At 36.7% G+C, this 17,500-nt stretch overlaps 1 protein-coding gene across 6 annotated transcripts in view; it reads left to right on the plus strand.

The window, feature by feature from the left end:
* Positions 1-17,500, plus strand: part of LOC135222925 (uncharacterized) — a 343,175-nt gene that overhangs the window by 277,272 nt on the left and 48,403 nt on the right. For 5 of the 6 annotated variants that reach the window (XM_064261356.1, XM_064261362.1, XM_064261359.1 and 2 more), the window contains exons 3-5: positions 4,355-4,707; positions 7,953-8,090; positions 11,043-11,237. In XM_064261356.1, the coding sequence (XP_064117426.1) occupies positions 4,355-4,707; positions 7,953-8,090; positions 11,043-11,237 (686 nt within the window). The remainder of the gene's footprint in view (positions 1-4,354; positions 4,708-7,952; positions 8,091-11,042; positions 11,238-17,500) is intronic. The other variant, XM_064261360.1, reaches the window with a different exon arrangement.

Raw genomic sequence — 17,500 nt, forward strand, 5'->3', positions numbered from 1 at the left:
CATCGAACATCTTGATACCTATGACTGACGTTGCCATGAATTTCGAACGATGTCCCTTATTGCGCCTGGCCATTTTCCCCCAGCAGCATAGATTAAGCAGGTATCATAAATCTTGCCTAAATGGGTATGAATGATGCTCATAAGGGCGAAATGGGGCTGTGCATGTTCGTAATTTTGGACCTCGAGCCCTGCTCTTCATAATCCAGGGAATGAGCTTTACGATATATCGTACCCTTTGTAATTTTTTTTTTCTTTCGTAGTTTGTTTGTTCTTATGTGGTTTTATATTTGTATTTTTTTTATAGAAGAGAAAGTGTACTGTAGTCCTTTCTTCAATTTAACGTTAACTGCTGAGTTATGGATGAATCCTCTGTGTATTGAACTTCCACAACATTAGCCAGATTATGTACCTAAACAAAAGTCATCCCAGCAGTGCATCGACTCTCTCTCTCTCTCTCTCTCTCTCTCTCTCTCTCTCTCTCTCTCTCTCTCTCTCTCTCTCTCTCTCTCTACGCTGGTCCATTTTCCTTTTATCTTGCAAGCAAGCACTCTCACACTTCTCAAATGTTTAGACTTTTCCTTGCCAGTAACTCATCCAGTCCTTCTATCCAACACTTTCATTGTCCTCCTTTCAGCCTTTTATCTTAACAATCTTGAAAATTGTTGTCCCATATTCTTTCCACCAAACCGAGCCATCTCAAATCACGGATCCATCCAGCTAGCGACGGTATCCCCACAAATTCTCCAATAGGACTAGAAGGCTAACACGCCCTAGAGCCACCCGTCAAAGGGGAAAGATATATATATATATTATTATATAATTATATAATTATATTATTAGTTGATATTAATGATATATATAGTCTAATATAATATGATAATATACATATACATATTTTATATATACTAGTTTGCATACATACATATTATCTATTATTATAATTAATTTTTATATTTCTATAATATATAGATAGATTTTATAATAACTTATTCTATTAATATTATATATATAAGACATATATTATATTTATATTTATTTATATTTATATATATATAAATGTGTGTGTGTTTAGAAATATAAAATGCAATGAAAAAATATTCGTATTTACAGTTTACAGAAGGTTGCAATCATATATTCTTCACCTTTTTGTTGTTTTATCTTTTAGTCCACTGACTTCTTCATAAAGCAAAAACGAGTCTCCATGTAGAAAAAAACAAAAGAAATTGCTACTATTGTCCTTTAAAACGAATATGACTGCCATTGCACAACAAAGGACATCAAGTCATAACCAAACGACCCTGGAAGAGAGCATCATTTCAATGTCCTTTTAACGAATACTAAAGTCACGTAGTCTTAATTCTCTCCCTTCGGGATTTCTCATTTCAATTTACGGCGATCGTATAAACACCGAATGTCTCTATCTTGGGGAATTAAGGTCCGGTTTATTGTGTGACTCCGTCGGTTACAGGAGCTGCCTTGTCCTTCAGTGTGCAAGAAGTGGGGGAGTTATTTGCAGACATGTTGAAGAAACTGGTTTATTCGTTAGCGCGTTCAGTCTTCAGTAACAAAGGGGAGTTTTTGGCCTATACTTAATCTCGAGCACATGCAGTTACAGGCACACGCATGCATACATGATTTACACACAAAAAAATATTTTAAATGTTATTAATTACTGTATATATATATAAAGATAAATATATATATATATATATATATATATATATATATATATATATATATAATGTCTGTGTTTGTGTATGTGTGCGGTTGTGTATATATTTGCGTCTGAATCAGTGGACAGCCCGCGTTGTGTTAAATCTCATTATGCTTCGTTTCTACTTAGTAGGTGATTTGAAATATGGTAATTATTCGACTGTGGTGGATATTAGTAAGTTGCAGAAGACCATGGACCTGGTAACCTCATCCTTTTATGCTTTCTGAAAACAGGAAAGAGTTGCTTCCTTCAGCTGCCTAATCTAAGGGGCAAGTAGGCATACAGTTAAAAACCTTTCACATATGTTCGTTTGATATAATTGATGCCTCATGACATAGGAGTGTCATATTGAGAGGATAAACTCTCTCTTCCTGTCATGCCTCATAATATTCATGGTGTAAGGAGAGTTTCATTTGACACACTTTCAAAGTATACATCAAGAGACGCTCTCCATGTACACTGCAAGTAGTGAAATGTTTCGGCCTTACCTTAGTTGCTGAAAATTAGTTTTGCGAATAAATTGTTAATTTTTATTTTGATAATTAGTAAGAAAATTATGCTAGATCTCTCTCTCTCTCTCTCTCTCTCTCTCTCTCTCTCTCTCTCTCTCTCTCTCTCTCTCTCTCTCTCTCTCCCTTTTGGTAGTAAGCAGTAAATTTGATTAAGGTTATGGGTAGCATATTCATACCATAGCGTGCGACACTTACATCGCCATAGGTCCTTTAAAATTACACGGAAAAAGAAATTAAAAACTATTTAATTCCACGTTACTTTAGGTCTTGAATGCTTCTCCGTTGGGCAATTGGTGTCGTCATAAATTAGAGCGGAATGGTGGGAAGAGCTCCCTTGTTGGTTTCCATGTGCTGTATCTGGAAATAGTTACGGTCTTTCTTTGTGTCCTCTGTGGAAGGCTTACTTTTCTCAGATCACAAATGTTGCTGCGACATCTTCGAGAGTTTATATGAGGAGAGAGATCTAGCATAATTTATTTTACTAATTATTAGAATAAAAATTAACAATTTATTCGCAAAACTAATATTCAGCAACTAAGGTAATACTGAAAAATTTCACAACTTTATCTCAACTGAATGAAACTCTCCATACACCTTGAATATTATGAAGCATGACAGGAAGAGAGAGTTTATCCTCTCAATATAACATATATATATATTTATATATATATATATATATATATAATATATATATTATATCTTTATATATCTATTATATCTATATGTCATATCATCTATATATATATATATGTGTGTATTATATATATATGCGGTTTGTGTGTGTGTTTTATATATGTATATACATATATATATATATATATATATATATATATATATATATATTTTATATAATATATAAAATTTCGTATATCTAGTATGTAAGTTCTCTTGGGAATACTGAAATATTTGCATGAATCAGGGCATTTGCGTTAATTGCTAATTATACAACACTACGATTACGTATGCATTCTTGGTAAATGTGATGAAACGAGCTAATCTCGCTGGTAAATCTGATTAATGTAAAATTTATTTTAGTTACGAAAAGTGTTGGCATTTATGCTAATTTACCGGCAGTTATATACGAATACAAATTTCTCACTTTACCCAAACATATTAGATGCCAAATATTTGTCTGTAGAATAGACGATGAAGTTTTACACGATTTAAAACCTCGTCCTTAAACGAACTCATATTTTTTTCTATGTTCACACATAAAGTATTCAGTGCTGATTATGTTGCCATGTTTTTCCACGCTTTATTTATACGTTCTGTTTCGATCTTTAGCCAAAAGATTCATACCTTTCCTTGCAGATTCTAATATTAGATGAAGCTCATTGTAAATATTCGCAGAGTGGTTATTTAACAAAATGTTTTCCTTGCTGAGTTTCCAAATACTTCAGTTTTGATTGCAAACCATTAGTTTGTATGGTATTCGTTGTTTTGCGATATCGTGGAGCTTTGGTATTTGATTGCGACCTATGTTGTAGGAAAAGTCTACGTGTTTATTGCATTTATTTTGCTATTTTCATGAGAATTTGACGTGGACTGTATTTTAATTTATTTGTAGTACTTTTATCCAACAACCTTGTGATCAAGTGTATTTTATATAAGTTTTGTATACTTTCTAAAATTTCCAAATTTTCTTTAATATTAAATTTTCAATAACTCTCATTTAACGAAACTAGCAATTATTATAGACTTTTCCATAGATTGACCATAAATACGTTCAGACAAGTGAAATGATTGCCATGTCTACTAGAAGTTAACATTTTAAGCATTAAGAGGGATGAATCTCTCTCTCTCTCTCTCTCTCTCTCTCTCTCTCTCTCTCTCTCTCTCTCTCTCTCTCTCTCTCAAAATATTTTGATTCTCTTTTGACTGGGTGGGTTGTAACATTTGAAAATTCGTGACAAACAGGAAGGTCAGTTTGATGTAAATATATATATATATATATATATATATATATATAGATATATAATATATATATATATATATATATATATATTACTAAAATAATTTCGAGGTAAATCCATACGGTAATATCTATACCTACATTCATTAAGAAAACAGTATTTCCATGCACATATTGATATGAGGTGTTAATTCAGAAACATTGATCTTTTTCCAGCTTTTATGAACGGTGCGGGCTGTGGCTTTTGGGGTCTGGCCACTCCCAGCGAGCCGAAAAAAGCCACCCCTCCGACGGACAAGCCCCCCGACCCCCGTCAGAAGCAGCAATTCCCTCCGACGCCCTTACAGCAGCCGCCCCCTTCCAGCCAGCAGCAGCAGCAGCAGCAGCAAAAGCCTATACCGCAGATGCAAGCATATCAGTCACCGCAGCCGCACATGCAACAGATGACATATCATGACCAACAGCAGCTGCAGCTGCAGCAAGCATATCAAGAACAACAGCAGTATCAACAACAGCATGTATTCCAGCAGCAGCAGTCCGGTCCACCTCCATCTAGCGCTAATCAACAGGTAAGATCTTTCGGTGATTTGCTCTTGATTTGTCAGTCCTCGCAAGCAAGCATTCGTGCATACTCGTTTAGACGTATACAGATGTTATCTTCCACTGTTTCCGTCCCCTTCGTACTCCTCACTACTCCTCCTTCATCTCATCTCCAGCATCCCATTATACCTCCCTCTCCAACTTCTGGCACCGCTGTTGAATTTAGATGTGTCATGTCTAGAACCTTCCCCTCTCCCTATGGTGTTCCTGCATTGATGTTGCATCTGAATAGTTGATGCTTGAATTCTCCTTCATCCACTTCCAGCCGTCATTTTCTCCTCCTCATCCTCCTCCGCCTCCTCGTCCTCCTCCTCCTCCAACCTCTCGCTGGTATTACGTTGAACATCAAATGACACGGTACAGTATCGTATACAGTACATGCACGACGAAGACTATGTATTATACAAACTGAAAAATCGAAACGTATGAATGACTTTCCAACACTCTCTGGGAGAAAAAAAATACTCTTAAATATTTCCAAGTAATAATGCATTCACTTGACGTCACTCACACTACCGAATTCCTATCGCTGTTTTCGTGTTGAACGCCACCTTTATATTGCCTCATTTTCGCGTCCGGTCATCGCTAATTATCCTCGAAGAAATTCCTCCGAAAGTCCCCCTGAGAAATAAACTGCGTTGGCTTCCCTCAATGACCTTGAATTCCAAAGCCTTAATATTCTTGACTGAAAAGTAATTTTTTTTCTCGCTCTCTCTCTCTTGCATTCTTCCATCCCTTTCTTCAACGGCTCCTCGGTCATAATGCAGATAGTAATTTTTGGTGATGGCCAGTCATTTTGCTTTACATGTTCCGCTGAACAGAGACCACTTTGTTACGAACCTTTCTCGGAAGGCGAGGAGCCTTCGTGAGTATATACTTCGCAGGTTTATAATTTGCTACATTCCCGGTCTGTGTAATTAGGTAGCTTATTCCCAGTCGTGTTGCTATTCGCGTTGAATTATACTGTCCTAATTTTCGTTTGGAAATAAAAATTTAAAGCATAATTTCACATGTTTTTCACTGTGTGGATTTTAGAGACGAAATTCCTAAAATCAGGAAGTTAATTGTTTTCGAGACACACACAAACATACATATATGTATAACTGAATCACGAAAATTTGGAACATGATGAATATATAAATAAAGGTAGAAGTCACGAAGGAAAGCACCCCATCTTTTCACTTTCCTTCTTGGCTCCTACTTGTATACACACACACACACACACATATATATACATACATACATATATATATATATATATATATTATATATATATATATATATATATATATATATATATACATATATATATATATATATATATGTGTGTGTGTGTGTGTGTGTGTGTGTGTATGTATATACACATTTCGAGTTTTTTTGTTTGGTTTAATTTGTCCTAATGGCAGACGAAAGTAATGCTTAACGTCCTTTTAAAAGTTGACACAAAACTGAAAAGAAAAAAAAATCCAACAGACTAGACAATTGTTAAGTCATTTTGGACATGCAAATTGCCTGCAAATTCCCAGATGCATTATGCATATTTGCATTTAGAATATTAGCATGTAAATGTTCCTTGGTTGTGGTAGTGTGATGGTGCATCTTGGCGGATGAATGAGATTTTCAGGGGTAAAATGAGATACGCCCTTAGTTTATTTTTTCTCTTTGTGTGTATTTGAACCTTTTTTTTCTAGTTATTATGTGTCATTTCCAACTGGATTATGTGTTTTATTAATATAAAACAGATAACTGTGTCTCATTTTGCCCCCACGCATGATAGCCACCTTGAATTGGCCGAAGAGAAAAAAAAGGCAACACTGCGGGGTGCTCCTTTATAACAACATAGTGGGAGGTATAATGTGAATTCGAACATCGACCCTTGATCAGTCTCAGTTACCTGACCTCGTTTACAGTTTGTATAATTATGCTTTGTTTTATTTTGCGTGATTGAAAAGTCCAGACCATTGTTCACGAGTAACTGCAACGGACAAGTTTTCATTGGCGCGACGTAGAATCATTTTGCCTTCATGAAATTGTAGCTCTGCTCATTATCGTTTGACGTTTAAGCAAAGTGGGGCTTTTCATGTGCCTGGGAAAATATGCATGCTTATGAATACTTGCAGTATTTATATGTTGATTATTGTATGGAACTAATCAACACATGAGTTTGTGTTTCACAGAAATAAATTTGACTCCATCGAGATCAAACCCCGGTTCAATTGGTATCTCCCTGCCCTGTCATTTGAGAGACCCGGGTTCGATCCTGATGTGTCAGGTAAAATTGTTCATTCTATATATGCCAATACATTGAAAAGCATTTGAAATAAATACCTCCTTAACGTTAACCTTTGGTAAATTCAGTTAACGGTTCATCTCAAGTATTTGTTGAATATGAGAAAGACGATTTCCCCTCATTGCAAAATAGAGCACACAAAAGCACCCAACGAATGTATGTAACCTGAGCATGAATGTCTAGTGGCCCACCAAGAGGTTTCTCTGTCTTCCTGGGGTGAAATGAGCGGTTTCAGTGGAAAAATAAGTCAAAGGCATTCTTATTGCAAAACTTTTCATGATAATTCTTATGAGAATACGCTAAAATCATTCTTATCGTAAAAACAAGTCATTCGCTGCTCTGTGGAAACGAGTCAAAATCACTCTCATTGTAAGTTAGAACCATTGTTAATGCACAAAATAAGTCAAATCAGTCCTGCCGTAAAAATAAGTCAAAACCATTCTTATTGTAGAAATGTTAGAATCACTTTTATAAAAAGAAGTCCAAACCGTTGTAAAAAAATCAGATTCCTCATTGTACAAATAAATCAAAACCGTCCTTATTGAAAAAGTAAGTCAAAATCGTACTGTAAAGGATAAGTCAAGATCATTCTTATTATAAAAATAAGTCCAAATCAGTCTTATTATAAAAGTAAGTCAAGATCATTCTTATTATAGAAATAAGTAAAAATCATTCTTATTATAAAAGTAAGTGAAGATCATTCTTATTATAGAAATAAGTCAAAATCATTCTTTTTGCAAAAATGAAGCTCTTCATCAGAGTTGCAAGATGGTTAGTATGTCATTGCAAAACTAAGACGCAGCCTTATGGTTTTCTGTTGAGACCTAAACATTCGCCCCAGAGAAGGCCGCCCATGAGTAATCGGCTTGAGTAATGTTTCTCAAATAACGTGGGCGTTTTGATGCCCTCTTCCTTGGGCAACAGGCTCTTGTTCCGGTCTCGCAATCCGGTTTTGGAGGTCGCGCCCCTTTGCCTCCCGTTAGGACCTCTTCAATGTCTGCGCATGCGTCACACCAAATCCCTACATCTGCACTCCCGACTCCACAGTATATGGCCATGCAGGTATGTATCTCGGTCATTAGTCATTTGTGACACCTGTCTAAAAATCTCATAAAATGAAGAATGTATTTGTATATGATGTCAAAATGACAATGCTTATTTTGGTTGTGATCTTATAATTTCTAATGGTTGTGAAAGAGATAGATTTCACAACCGAAATGCAGCTTGCAACATATTTTAATGATGTGATTTATACATTGCAATGCTTATTTTGGTTGTGGATCCTATCATCTCTCGAGGTTGTGAAAGAGATATTGAATTGACAACCGGAATACAGATTACATCATATTCACTGGTCTCTCTGTGAGCTTCACTTACTCAATTTGAAGTATCTTTTGGGATTTTTAACAGGTCTGTTTAGTCTAAATGCATCACTTACATAGACGTGAAGTAGTTTAGTAGAATAGTGCATTAGCGTTGTAGAATTCTCCTTGGGTATGAAATTGCCAGTTGCTTTACTTGTAGTGTTGCTGCATTGTGCCACCATCTGTTTTCGTGGACTGCCATGTTGTTCCGATGCTGGATTTACTTGGCATTTGCTGTCTTTCAAACTGCATTTTGAAACAGCAGAAAAAGAGGAAAACATTTCATTATTTTTATATTGATCCACAGGTGTCTCGTCTTCAGATGGATTAGTATAAGAACAATGATGCATTTCTGTTTTCAGAAAAAGGAATGGGAAGGAAAATATATATGTACTTATATATATATATATATATATATATATATATATATATATATATATATATATATATATATATTTCATACATATATATATACATATAAAATATATATATATATATATATATATATATATATATATATATATATATATATTATATATATATTATATAGTGTGTGTGTGTGTGTGCAAGTAATGCAGGGTAATGCGGCGAACTGTGGCGCAATAATTATGTAAACGTTATGAATTATGTACTCTCTTGTAGGGAATCTCTTATAAAGAAAACAACAGTTAGAGATGAGGTTGGATAAAGACAAGTATGATGTGTAAAGTCAAAATGAGTGATTTAGAGAGAGAGAGAGAGAGAGAGAGAGAGAGAGAGAGAGAGAGAGAGAGAGAGAGAGGATGAGAGAGAAAGAAGAAGAGAGAGAGAGAGAGAGAGAGAGAGAGAATGGATTCTGCAAGAATAAATTGTGTAATCTTTTAAAGCCAAGGTTTTCTAAATAAAATGAAAAGTAGAGAAGATGAAAAAAGACAATTCTCTTATGCGTAGCCAGAATGAGTGATTTAGTTGAGAGAGAGAGAGAGAAGAGAGAGAGAGAGAGAGAGAGAGAGAGACGGATTTAAGTTGTAAACAAGTCACAAATTCAAAAGTTAAAAGTTTAAAACGAATAAAACTGAAATAGTAATTGAAATTGCTAGCAGAGGGGAGAACGCAGAAAGTGAAGGGATAGAATGAAACTCGAGGAAAAATTGTGGAATTGTGTGGTGCATTTGGTATGCATGTGACTCACTGAGGAAGCTGCAAAGCTAAATTTAAGTTATAAAACGTATAAAACGATACAGACGAAAATCATAATAAACGTCGAAAATGTACTAAGGGAATAAAAAAAATAAATGACAGAAAATAGACAGTCTGTGAATTAAAGTGCATTTGTAGACCTCATAAAATTAGTGAAACACTAAATTACTGGTGCATAGTACAAAATGAATAAAGAGGGAATTGGAGAACGAAATATCGATTGTCGCCATTACGTAAGCGGGCGACTAGGATGGGAGATGTCTTACCCAGCTTTCTCTCTCTCTCTCTCTCTCTCTCTCTCTCTCTCTCTCTCTCTCTGTGGGAAGAGAAGGCAGTGTGTATACCCAGGAGAGAGAGACATACGCTTTATTGATTTCTCTTGCAGCGTCTGCCATCACGCCTAAGATTGGAGACGTCCTTTCTTCTTCTTTACGGGAGAGATATACTTCTGTTCTCCGTATATATGGAAATTCACTGACATTGCTATTGAACTATCTTAAATGATCATTGGCTTGTGATTCATATTGACATCCATATGTTAGTTTCCTTTCCCTCAATAGAACCTGCGTATGAGGTGACTTTGTTTCCCACGCTCGTTCCAAGAATGAGACTTCGAGTTGTGTGGCTTCCCTGAATTTCCGTAATGAATGTCATTGGAAATGTATGACGAGTAATCTTAAGTTGGGATGATAGAAATTTATAGGGTCGAGACGTGGTCATATGCGGATGGTGCGTTTCATGTGCATTTCTGTGAATAGGAAGTTTGAAGAATGTATAATAAATATATAATATATATATATATATATATATATATATATATATATATATATATATATATATGTGTGTGTGTGTGTGTGTGTGTGGTGTGTGTGTGTGCGTGTGTGATATATATGCGTGGGCTTAGGAAGCTCAGTTCAAGCCGACACCCAAAAAGACAAAGCGATGGCGAGCGGCTCCTAAGAAAAAAAAAAAAAAACATTGAAATGATTATGATGTAGGAAGACGAAGTTAATATGTTATAGGGAAATATAATTATGTCTATAGGAGTATGTGTTCTTTTGTAGTTATTGTGAATATTTTGATAATCATGTGGTTTCCTTATATCTCTAAATTTCAAGTTATGTAATGCATTCAGTAAAGTAAATAAATTAAAAATGACAAGTTTCATGGAACCTCATCTGCCTCAAGTTTAACGTTTACTTTTTTTTGTTTTTTTAAATAGTAAGTAAATGAAAGTGGAGTGTGTCTAGCGTAGAGTTAATCTTTGTCTCTAATCCTTTGTTTCTATCGGTATTTGACAGCAGTTGCTCCTAATTGATGGTGTCTTGTATATTCATAATTCAGAGAATTTTACTGTAATTTTATCTTTACATTTCTGACGTTACATTTCTTGTGGAAAACGATTGACAGCCTCCAAATGATACTAAGACATATAGAATAAGATACTATGCATAATTCCATTTTTCTCCAGCCGCTACCTGTGGGCGGGTACAACGGAGCCCCCGTCTACGTAGTGATGCAGTCTCCCGGGGGAGCAGTCACGCCGGGTGCCCTTCCCAACGGCCCTTTCATCCCTGAATTATTGAGGAACCTCCCCTACGGGTCTAACCAGAGGGGTGTGACGATCTATGAATTGCCTGAAGGAGCCCGTCAACATCACACGCGGGTATGTTTCCGTTTGCGTTCTCTATATACTTTTATTAATCTTAATTATGTATTTAGATATATAAAAAAACTCATAAATACATATACATGCACAATTACACAAACAAACGCAGTATCTGTCAAATGTAGGCGTGCATTTGTTAACCTTTTGCTTTTTTTTTTTTTTTTTTTTAATGGAGGGATTAGTGCCAGAAGGATACAACCTTTCTGGTTCCTCAGAAGACCCTTGAAGGATGAGGGCAATAGCCCCCAAACCCTATTTTCCTGATCCCAGCAGACTTGTATTGTAGGCTTTATAACTTTTGATGAACACTGTGGCATAATATGCACATTATGGCGTCCGCTTGTACGGTGTCCAGCATCGTTGTATGCCGCTCAGAAGTCGTGGGTTCGCGCCTCCCTGAAGGCGATGAAAAATCACAGGCTCCGTAACATGATCAGTTACTGCTGCAGTGTGGTGTCTGCGGTGGGAGGTTGAAACCAACGTTCTTTGGAAGCTTGAATTTCAAGTCAATGGCTCCTGTGTGCTTGTTCCATATGAATAAGTTTCATCTCCTGAAATAATAATAATTACTGGAAATTCCAGTGTTTTCACTAAATTAGTATTTCTTTGTCAACTGGTAAACTCTTTGCCAACAGCTTCTCGATTTCCAAAAAGAAAGGAATCTTCTTGCTATATTGTGGAGATTCCAAATGTTTCCTTAGCCTACCGTGATTTGTACCAAACTCTTGAAGCCACCTGTATCCATATAAAGCTGGGTAGAGTGATGGGCATCATGGAATTTAAGTGAACATAGAATTTAGGCCAAAGGCCAAGCACTGTGACCTATGAGGGCATTCAGCTCTGAAAGGGAAATTGAGAGTAGGAAGGTTTGAAAAATGTAACAGGAAGAAAACCTCAGAGCAGTTGCACTATAAATCAATTGTTAGGAGAGGGTGGAAAGTGAGATGGAAGAAAGGGAATATGAAAGGAAGTACAGTAAAAGGAACGAAAAGGGTTACAGCTAGGAACCGCAGGCATGCTGCAGGCCGGGAGCGGTCCACTGTTAAGGGTCCCATACACTGAACGATTGTATGAACGACTGTCTGAACGATTGTCGTTATCGACACCCACACACACACTATTCTGAGAGTATGAACGATCTCCGCACCGATTCCAGTCTGAACAAAGATTTTGTCTCGAGAAGACATGGCATCATCTCTAGAAGAGATGCGCACGATAGCGTTATATCGGCAGACAAACCCATACATTGAACGACCTGTGTATGACAGACTAAGTCGCAAGCCAGCAATCTGGTCGTGACAGATTTCCGCAGAGATCGTTCAGACACGAAGCTCCGCCCACTTTTGTATTCGGACAAGCCCATACACAATGTTTTTGCAAAAGATATAAACAGTCGTTCATACAATCGTTCAGTGTATGGGGCCCTTTGCACAATGTTTTCACGAACGATACAGACAATCGTTCAGTGTATGGGGACCTTTAGACATGATTCCAACCCTTCATTGTTCAGCCACGGCATCCAATTGGCTGAATGCGCCCCCTAAACGTTTCGTACAAGGATCTTTAGATTTGTACTGGCTCACGTCGTATTGATTCAATTGTTTATTAATTAAGAGTAAAACTTCGATTCAAGTTGCGTTTTATATCATATTTTTAAGCAAGTACATTTGCCTTTTTTTCTGTTCTTATTGACGGTTTAATTTTTATTAGTTTTACTGAAAACCTTAACAACACTTTGATATTAAGGTAAAACCATGTATTATTTTATGGAACATTCCACGTTGTCTTTGCAAGTGTTAACCTTGAAAATTTTTCTTTGTTGGAAATTTGAGATCATTATATACATTTATCGGAATCTTATACAAGTCAGAACTTATATTCCAACTTAATCGTCACATTACATATTTTGCCATCTTTCTAGTGATTTATTTGCTTCGGTTTTGAGATTTATAGTCGTTGATTGATACGTTCATAGTCGTGTTGGAGTCACATCTATTTAAAATTTATAGGAATTTGTCGTCAAAGTTACTCGTAATCATTTAATGAAGAGCGTTCATTTTACCCTGACAGCTAATTAGGAATTCAGCGCTGAAATATTTATCTTCTTATTCAACCCCTTAAGTCTTAAGATATTGTTCTTTTACAATTCTCTGTCCTTGTGAGTCATTATTATTATTATTATTTTTTGCTCTATCACAGTCCTCCAATTCGACTGGGTGGTATTTATAGTGTGGGGTTCCGGGTTGCATCCTGCCTCCTTAGGAGTCCATCACTTTTCTTACTATGTGTGCCGTTTCTAGGATCACACTCTTCTGCATGAGTCCTGGAGCTACTTCAGCCTCTAGTTTTTCTAGATTCCTTTTCAGGGATCTTGGGATCGTGCCTAGTGCTCCTATGATTATGGGTACGATTTCCACTGGCATATCCCATATCCTTCTTATTTCTATTTTCAGATCTTGATACTTATCCATTTTTTCCCTCTCTTTCTGTTCAACTCTGGTGTCCCATGGTATTGCGACATCAATGAGTGATACTTTCTTCTCGACTTTGTCAATCAATGTCACGTCTGGTCTGTTTGCACGTATCACCCTATCCGTTCTGATACCATAGTCCCAGAGGATCTTTGCCTGATCGTTTTCTATCACTCCTTCAGGTTGGTGCTCGTACCACTTATTACTGCAAGGTAGCTGATGTTTCTTGCACAGGCTCCAGTGGAGGGCTTTTGCCACTGAATCATGCCTCTTTTTGTACTGGTTCTGTGCAAGTGCCGGGCATTCACTTGCTATGTGGTTTATGGTTTCATTTTTCGTATTGCACTTCCTACATATGGGAGAGATGTTATTTCCGTCTATCGTACTTTGAACATATCTGGTTCTTAGGGCCTGATCTTGTGCCGCTGTTATCATTCCTTCAGTTTCCTTCTTGAGCTCTCCCCTCTGTAGCCATTGCCAATTGTCATCGCTGGCTAATTCTTTAGTCTGTCTCATGTATTGTCCGTGCATTGGTTTGTTGTGCCAGTCCTCTGTTCTTCTGTTCTTCTGTCTTTCTCCTGTCTCTGTATATTTCTGGGTCTTCGTCTACTTTTATTAGTCCTTCTTCCCATGCACTCTTTAGCCACTCGTCTTCACTGGTTTTCAGATATTGCCCCAGTGCTCTGTTTTCGATGTTGACGCAGTCCTCTATACTTAGTAGTCCTCTCCTCCTTCCTTTCGTGTTATGTATAGTCTGTCCGTATTTGCTCTTGGGTGTAGTGCTTTGTGTATTGTCATCTGTTTCCTGGTTTTCTGATCAATGCTGCGGAGTTCTGCCTTCGCCCATTCCACTATTCCTGCGCTGTATCTGATTAGTGGCACTGCCCATGTGTTTATGGCTTTTATCATATTTCCGGCGTTGAGTTTTGACTTGAGTATCGCCTTGAGTCTCTGCATATATTCTTTCCTGATCGTGTCCTTCATCTCTTGGTGTTTTATATCTCCTCCTTCCATTATTCCCAGGTATTTGTATCCTGTCTCATCTATGTGTTTGATGTTGCTCCCATCTGGTAGCTTTATCCCTTCAGTTCTCGTTACTTTGCCTTTTTGTATGTTGACTAAGGCGCATTTTTCTATTCCAAACTCCATCCTGATGTCCCCAGATACAATCCTTACAGTCTGGATTAGGGTATCTATTTCCTTGATGCTCTTACCATACAGCTTGATGTCGTCCATGAACATCAGATGGTTGATTTTGTTGCCTCTTTTCTTGAGTTGGTACCCGGCATCCATCTTCTGTAGTACTTTTGTCATGGGAATCATGGCTACTACGAAGAGTAGTGGGGACAGTGAGTCGCCCTGGAAGATCCCTCTCCTGATATAACCTCTGCTAGTCTTATTCCAGAGCTTGTAAGTATTGTATTCCAAGTTGCGCATTGTTATTATTTTTTTGAGGAAAAAAAGCTGATGGTATTTTCCTCTGCCCCATATATTTTCAGGCATTCTATTAGCCATGTGTGTGGTATCATGTCGAAGGCTTTCTTATAGTCTATCCATGCCATGCTTAGGTTGGTTTTCCTTCTCCTACTGTTCTTCATTACCATTTTGTCTATGAGGAGCTGGTCTTTTGTGCCCCTACACTTCCTTCTGCAGCCTTTCTGTTGGTGGGGGATGGTGTTTGTCTCCTCTAGGTAGTTGTATAGCCTTTCACTGATGATATTATTATTATTATTATTATTATTATTATTATTATTTATTATTATTATTATTTGTATATTTTTGTATTTGTTAAATTAGCGTTTCCATGCACACAAAAGAAATTGAAAACTAGTGTATTATAGAAGGCGGCCTCATGCCAATTTTGATGAAGAAATTATATAAAATAACTTTAAATTTAAAAGGAGGAAAGGCCAAAGATAAAGATTATCGTACAAATCCTGGAATTGCATACGGATCACCGACTCATTCTCGTTTTCATTTCAAAAGCAAATATTACCACGCCACCCGAAGGAAATTTAATGCCATTTAGTTTGACTAAAGTGCACTTAGTTCTATAAGGAAGATGGCTTGGGATGGAAATATATTCTTTGTTGGCTACTCTTTCGGGCAGGGAAAATTAAGGCTTAATATTTTGCATGGGTATGATGCAAAATTGAAATCTGAATAGAAAAATTTGTGAAGCACTTGGTCATGCGTACACATACATACATACATACATACATACATACATAACAGACATCCATATATGCTATATATGTGTGTGTGTATATATGTATATATATTTTGTGTGCGTGTGTATGCGCGTGTGCGTATCATAATACCATCCTTGTTTGCTTCTGTGTTCATGCATGAGTCTAATAGCACAATATGAGAGCCTCATTGGCGTGGTCGTTATGGTGTTGGCGTGCTACCTCTGTGGCCGCGAGTTCAATTCTCGGGCATTTCATTGAGGTGTGAGATATGTATATTTCTGGTGACAGAAGTTCTCTCTCGACGTGGTTCGGAAGTCAAGTAAAGCCGTTGGTCCCGTTGCTGAATAAATAACCACTGGTTCCATGCAGCGTAAAAGCACCAAACAAACAAAAAATAGCGAAATATGCTGAAGAGTTGGGACTACTAATATATCAAATTTCGTTTGCAAGCAAAGCAAAACGAAATGACGAAATGATATAGATACACGCCATTAGTCACGCGAGGTAACAGAGCGAAAGGAAATGAAAATCGTCGGATATAATTTTCGCTTCGGATTAATCTGAAAAGCCGGTGAACGGACCGACGGTAACATGTAACCTAATTACCCTTTATGGAATGGCTGTCCCAAATGTAATGATGGTTTAATTGGCTTCAATGACCATGCTTTGTGGCTTTTTATATTAAAAACGATTTTTCGGCCGCAGTGATTTGCGGCTGAAGGGCATCGATTATGGTCGCTTAATTACACTTTAATTATTTGCTGTTTTAATTGGAGTTTCAAGTCATGTTATTTATCAGCGTCTCTCTCCGTCATTTGTAATCAGAGTTTGTTAATCAAGATTATTCATTGCAAGCATGACGTGGAGATTGCACGTTAATTAATGTGACTGGCCTAGTTTCTATTTTCTATGCCATATCGACTAGCCCACGAACTCCTGCAACCTTTTCTATCTCCTATCAAGGGTTCAGTCTATGAAAATGATGCCGATTCCCGTCCGGAAATTGGCAGGAATAGATTGATTGATTGATTGTGTCTATTAAAACTGGCGTCACAGCATCTAGTAATCGAGATTTGTATCAGGCACCAAGAGTGAACGACTGACATTTCATGCTTCACAGCGTGGCTTTTGTTGAATGGCGTACCTCAGTCATTTTGCAGTTCTTTGTTTTTATAGATATTGAGGATTCCATGAATATGCCGGCAATATATATATATATATATATATATATATATATATATATATATATATATATATATAATATATATATATATATATATATATAAAGCATATCACAGGAAAAATAATAAACAGCGATTTACGAATTTCTGCCTATTATTTTTCCTGTGGTATTCGCTTATAATTTTTATATCATGAAGTCACGTGGATCTATTGTGATTTTTAAGCAGACACACACACACACACACACACCACACACACACACACACACACATATATATAATATATATATATATAATATATATATATATATATATATATATATATATATATATATATATAAAATATATGTGTGTGTGTGTGTTTGTGATTGTAAGTATGGAAACCCACGGAAACCGAGAATGACAACTATCATAGA

Source organism: Macrobrachium nipponense, chromosome 8, assembly GCF_015104395.2.
Source record: "Macrobrachium nipponense isolate FS-2020 chromosome 8, ASM1510439v2, whole genome shotgun sequence".
NCBI classification, from domain to species: domain Eukaryota; kingdom Metazoa; phylum Arthropoda; class Malacostraca; order Decapoda; family Palaemonidae; genus Macrobrachium; species Macrobrachium nipponense.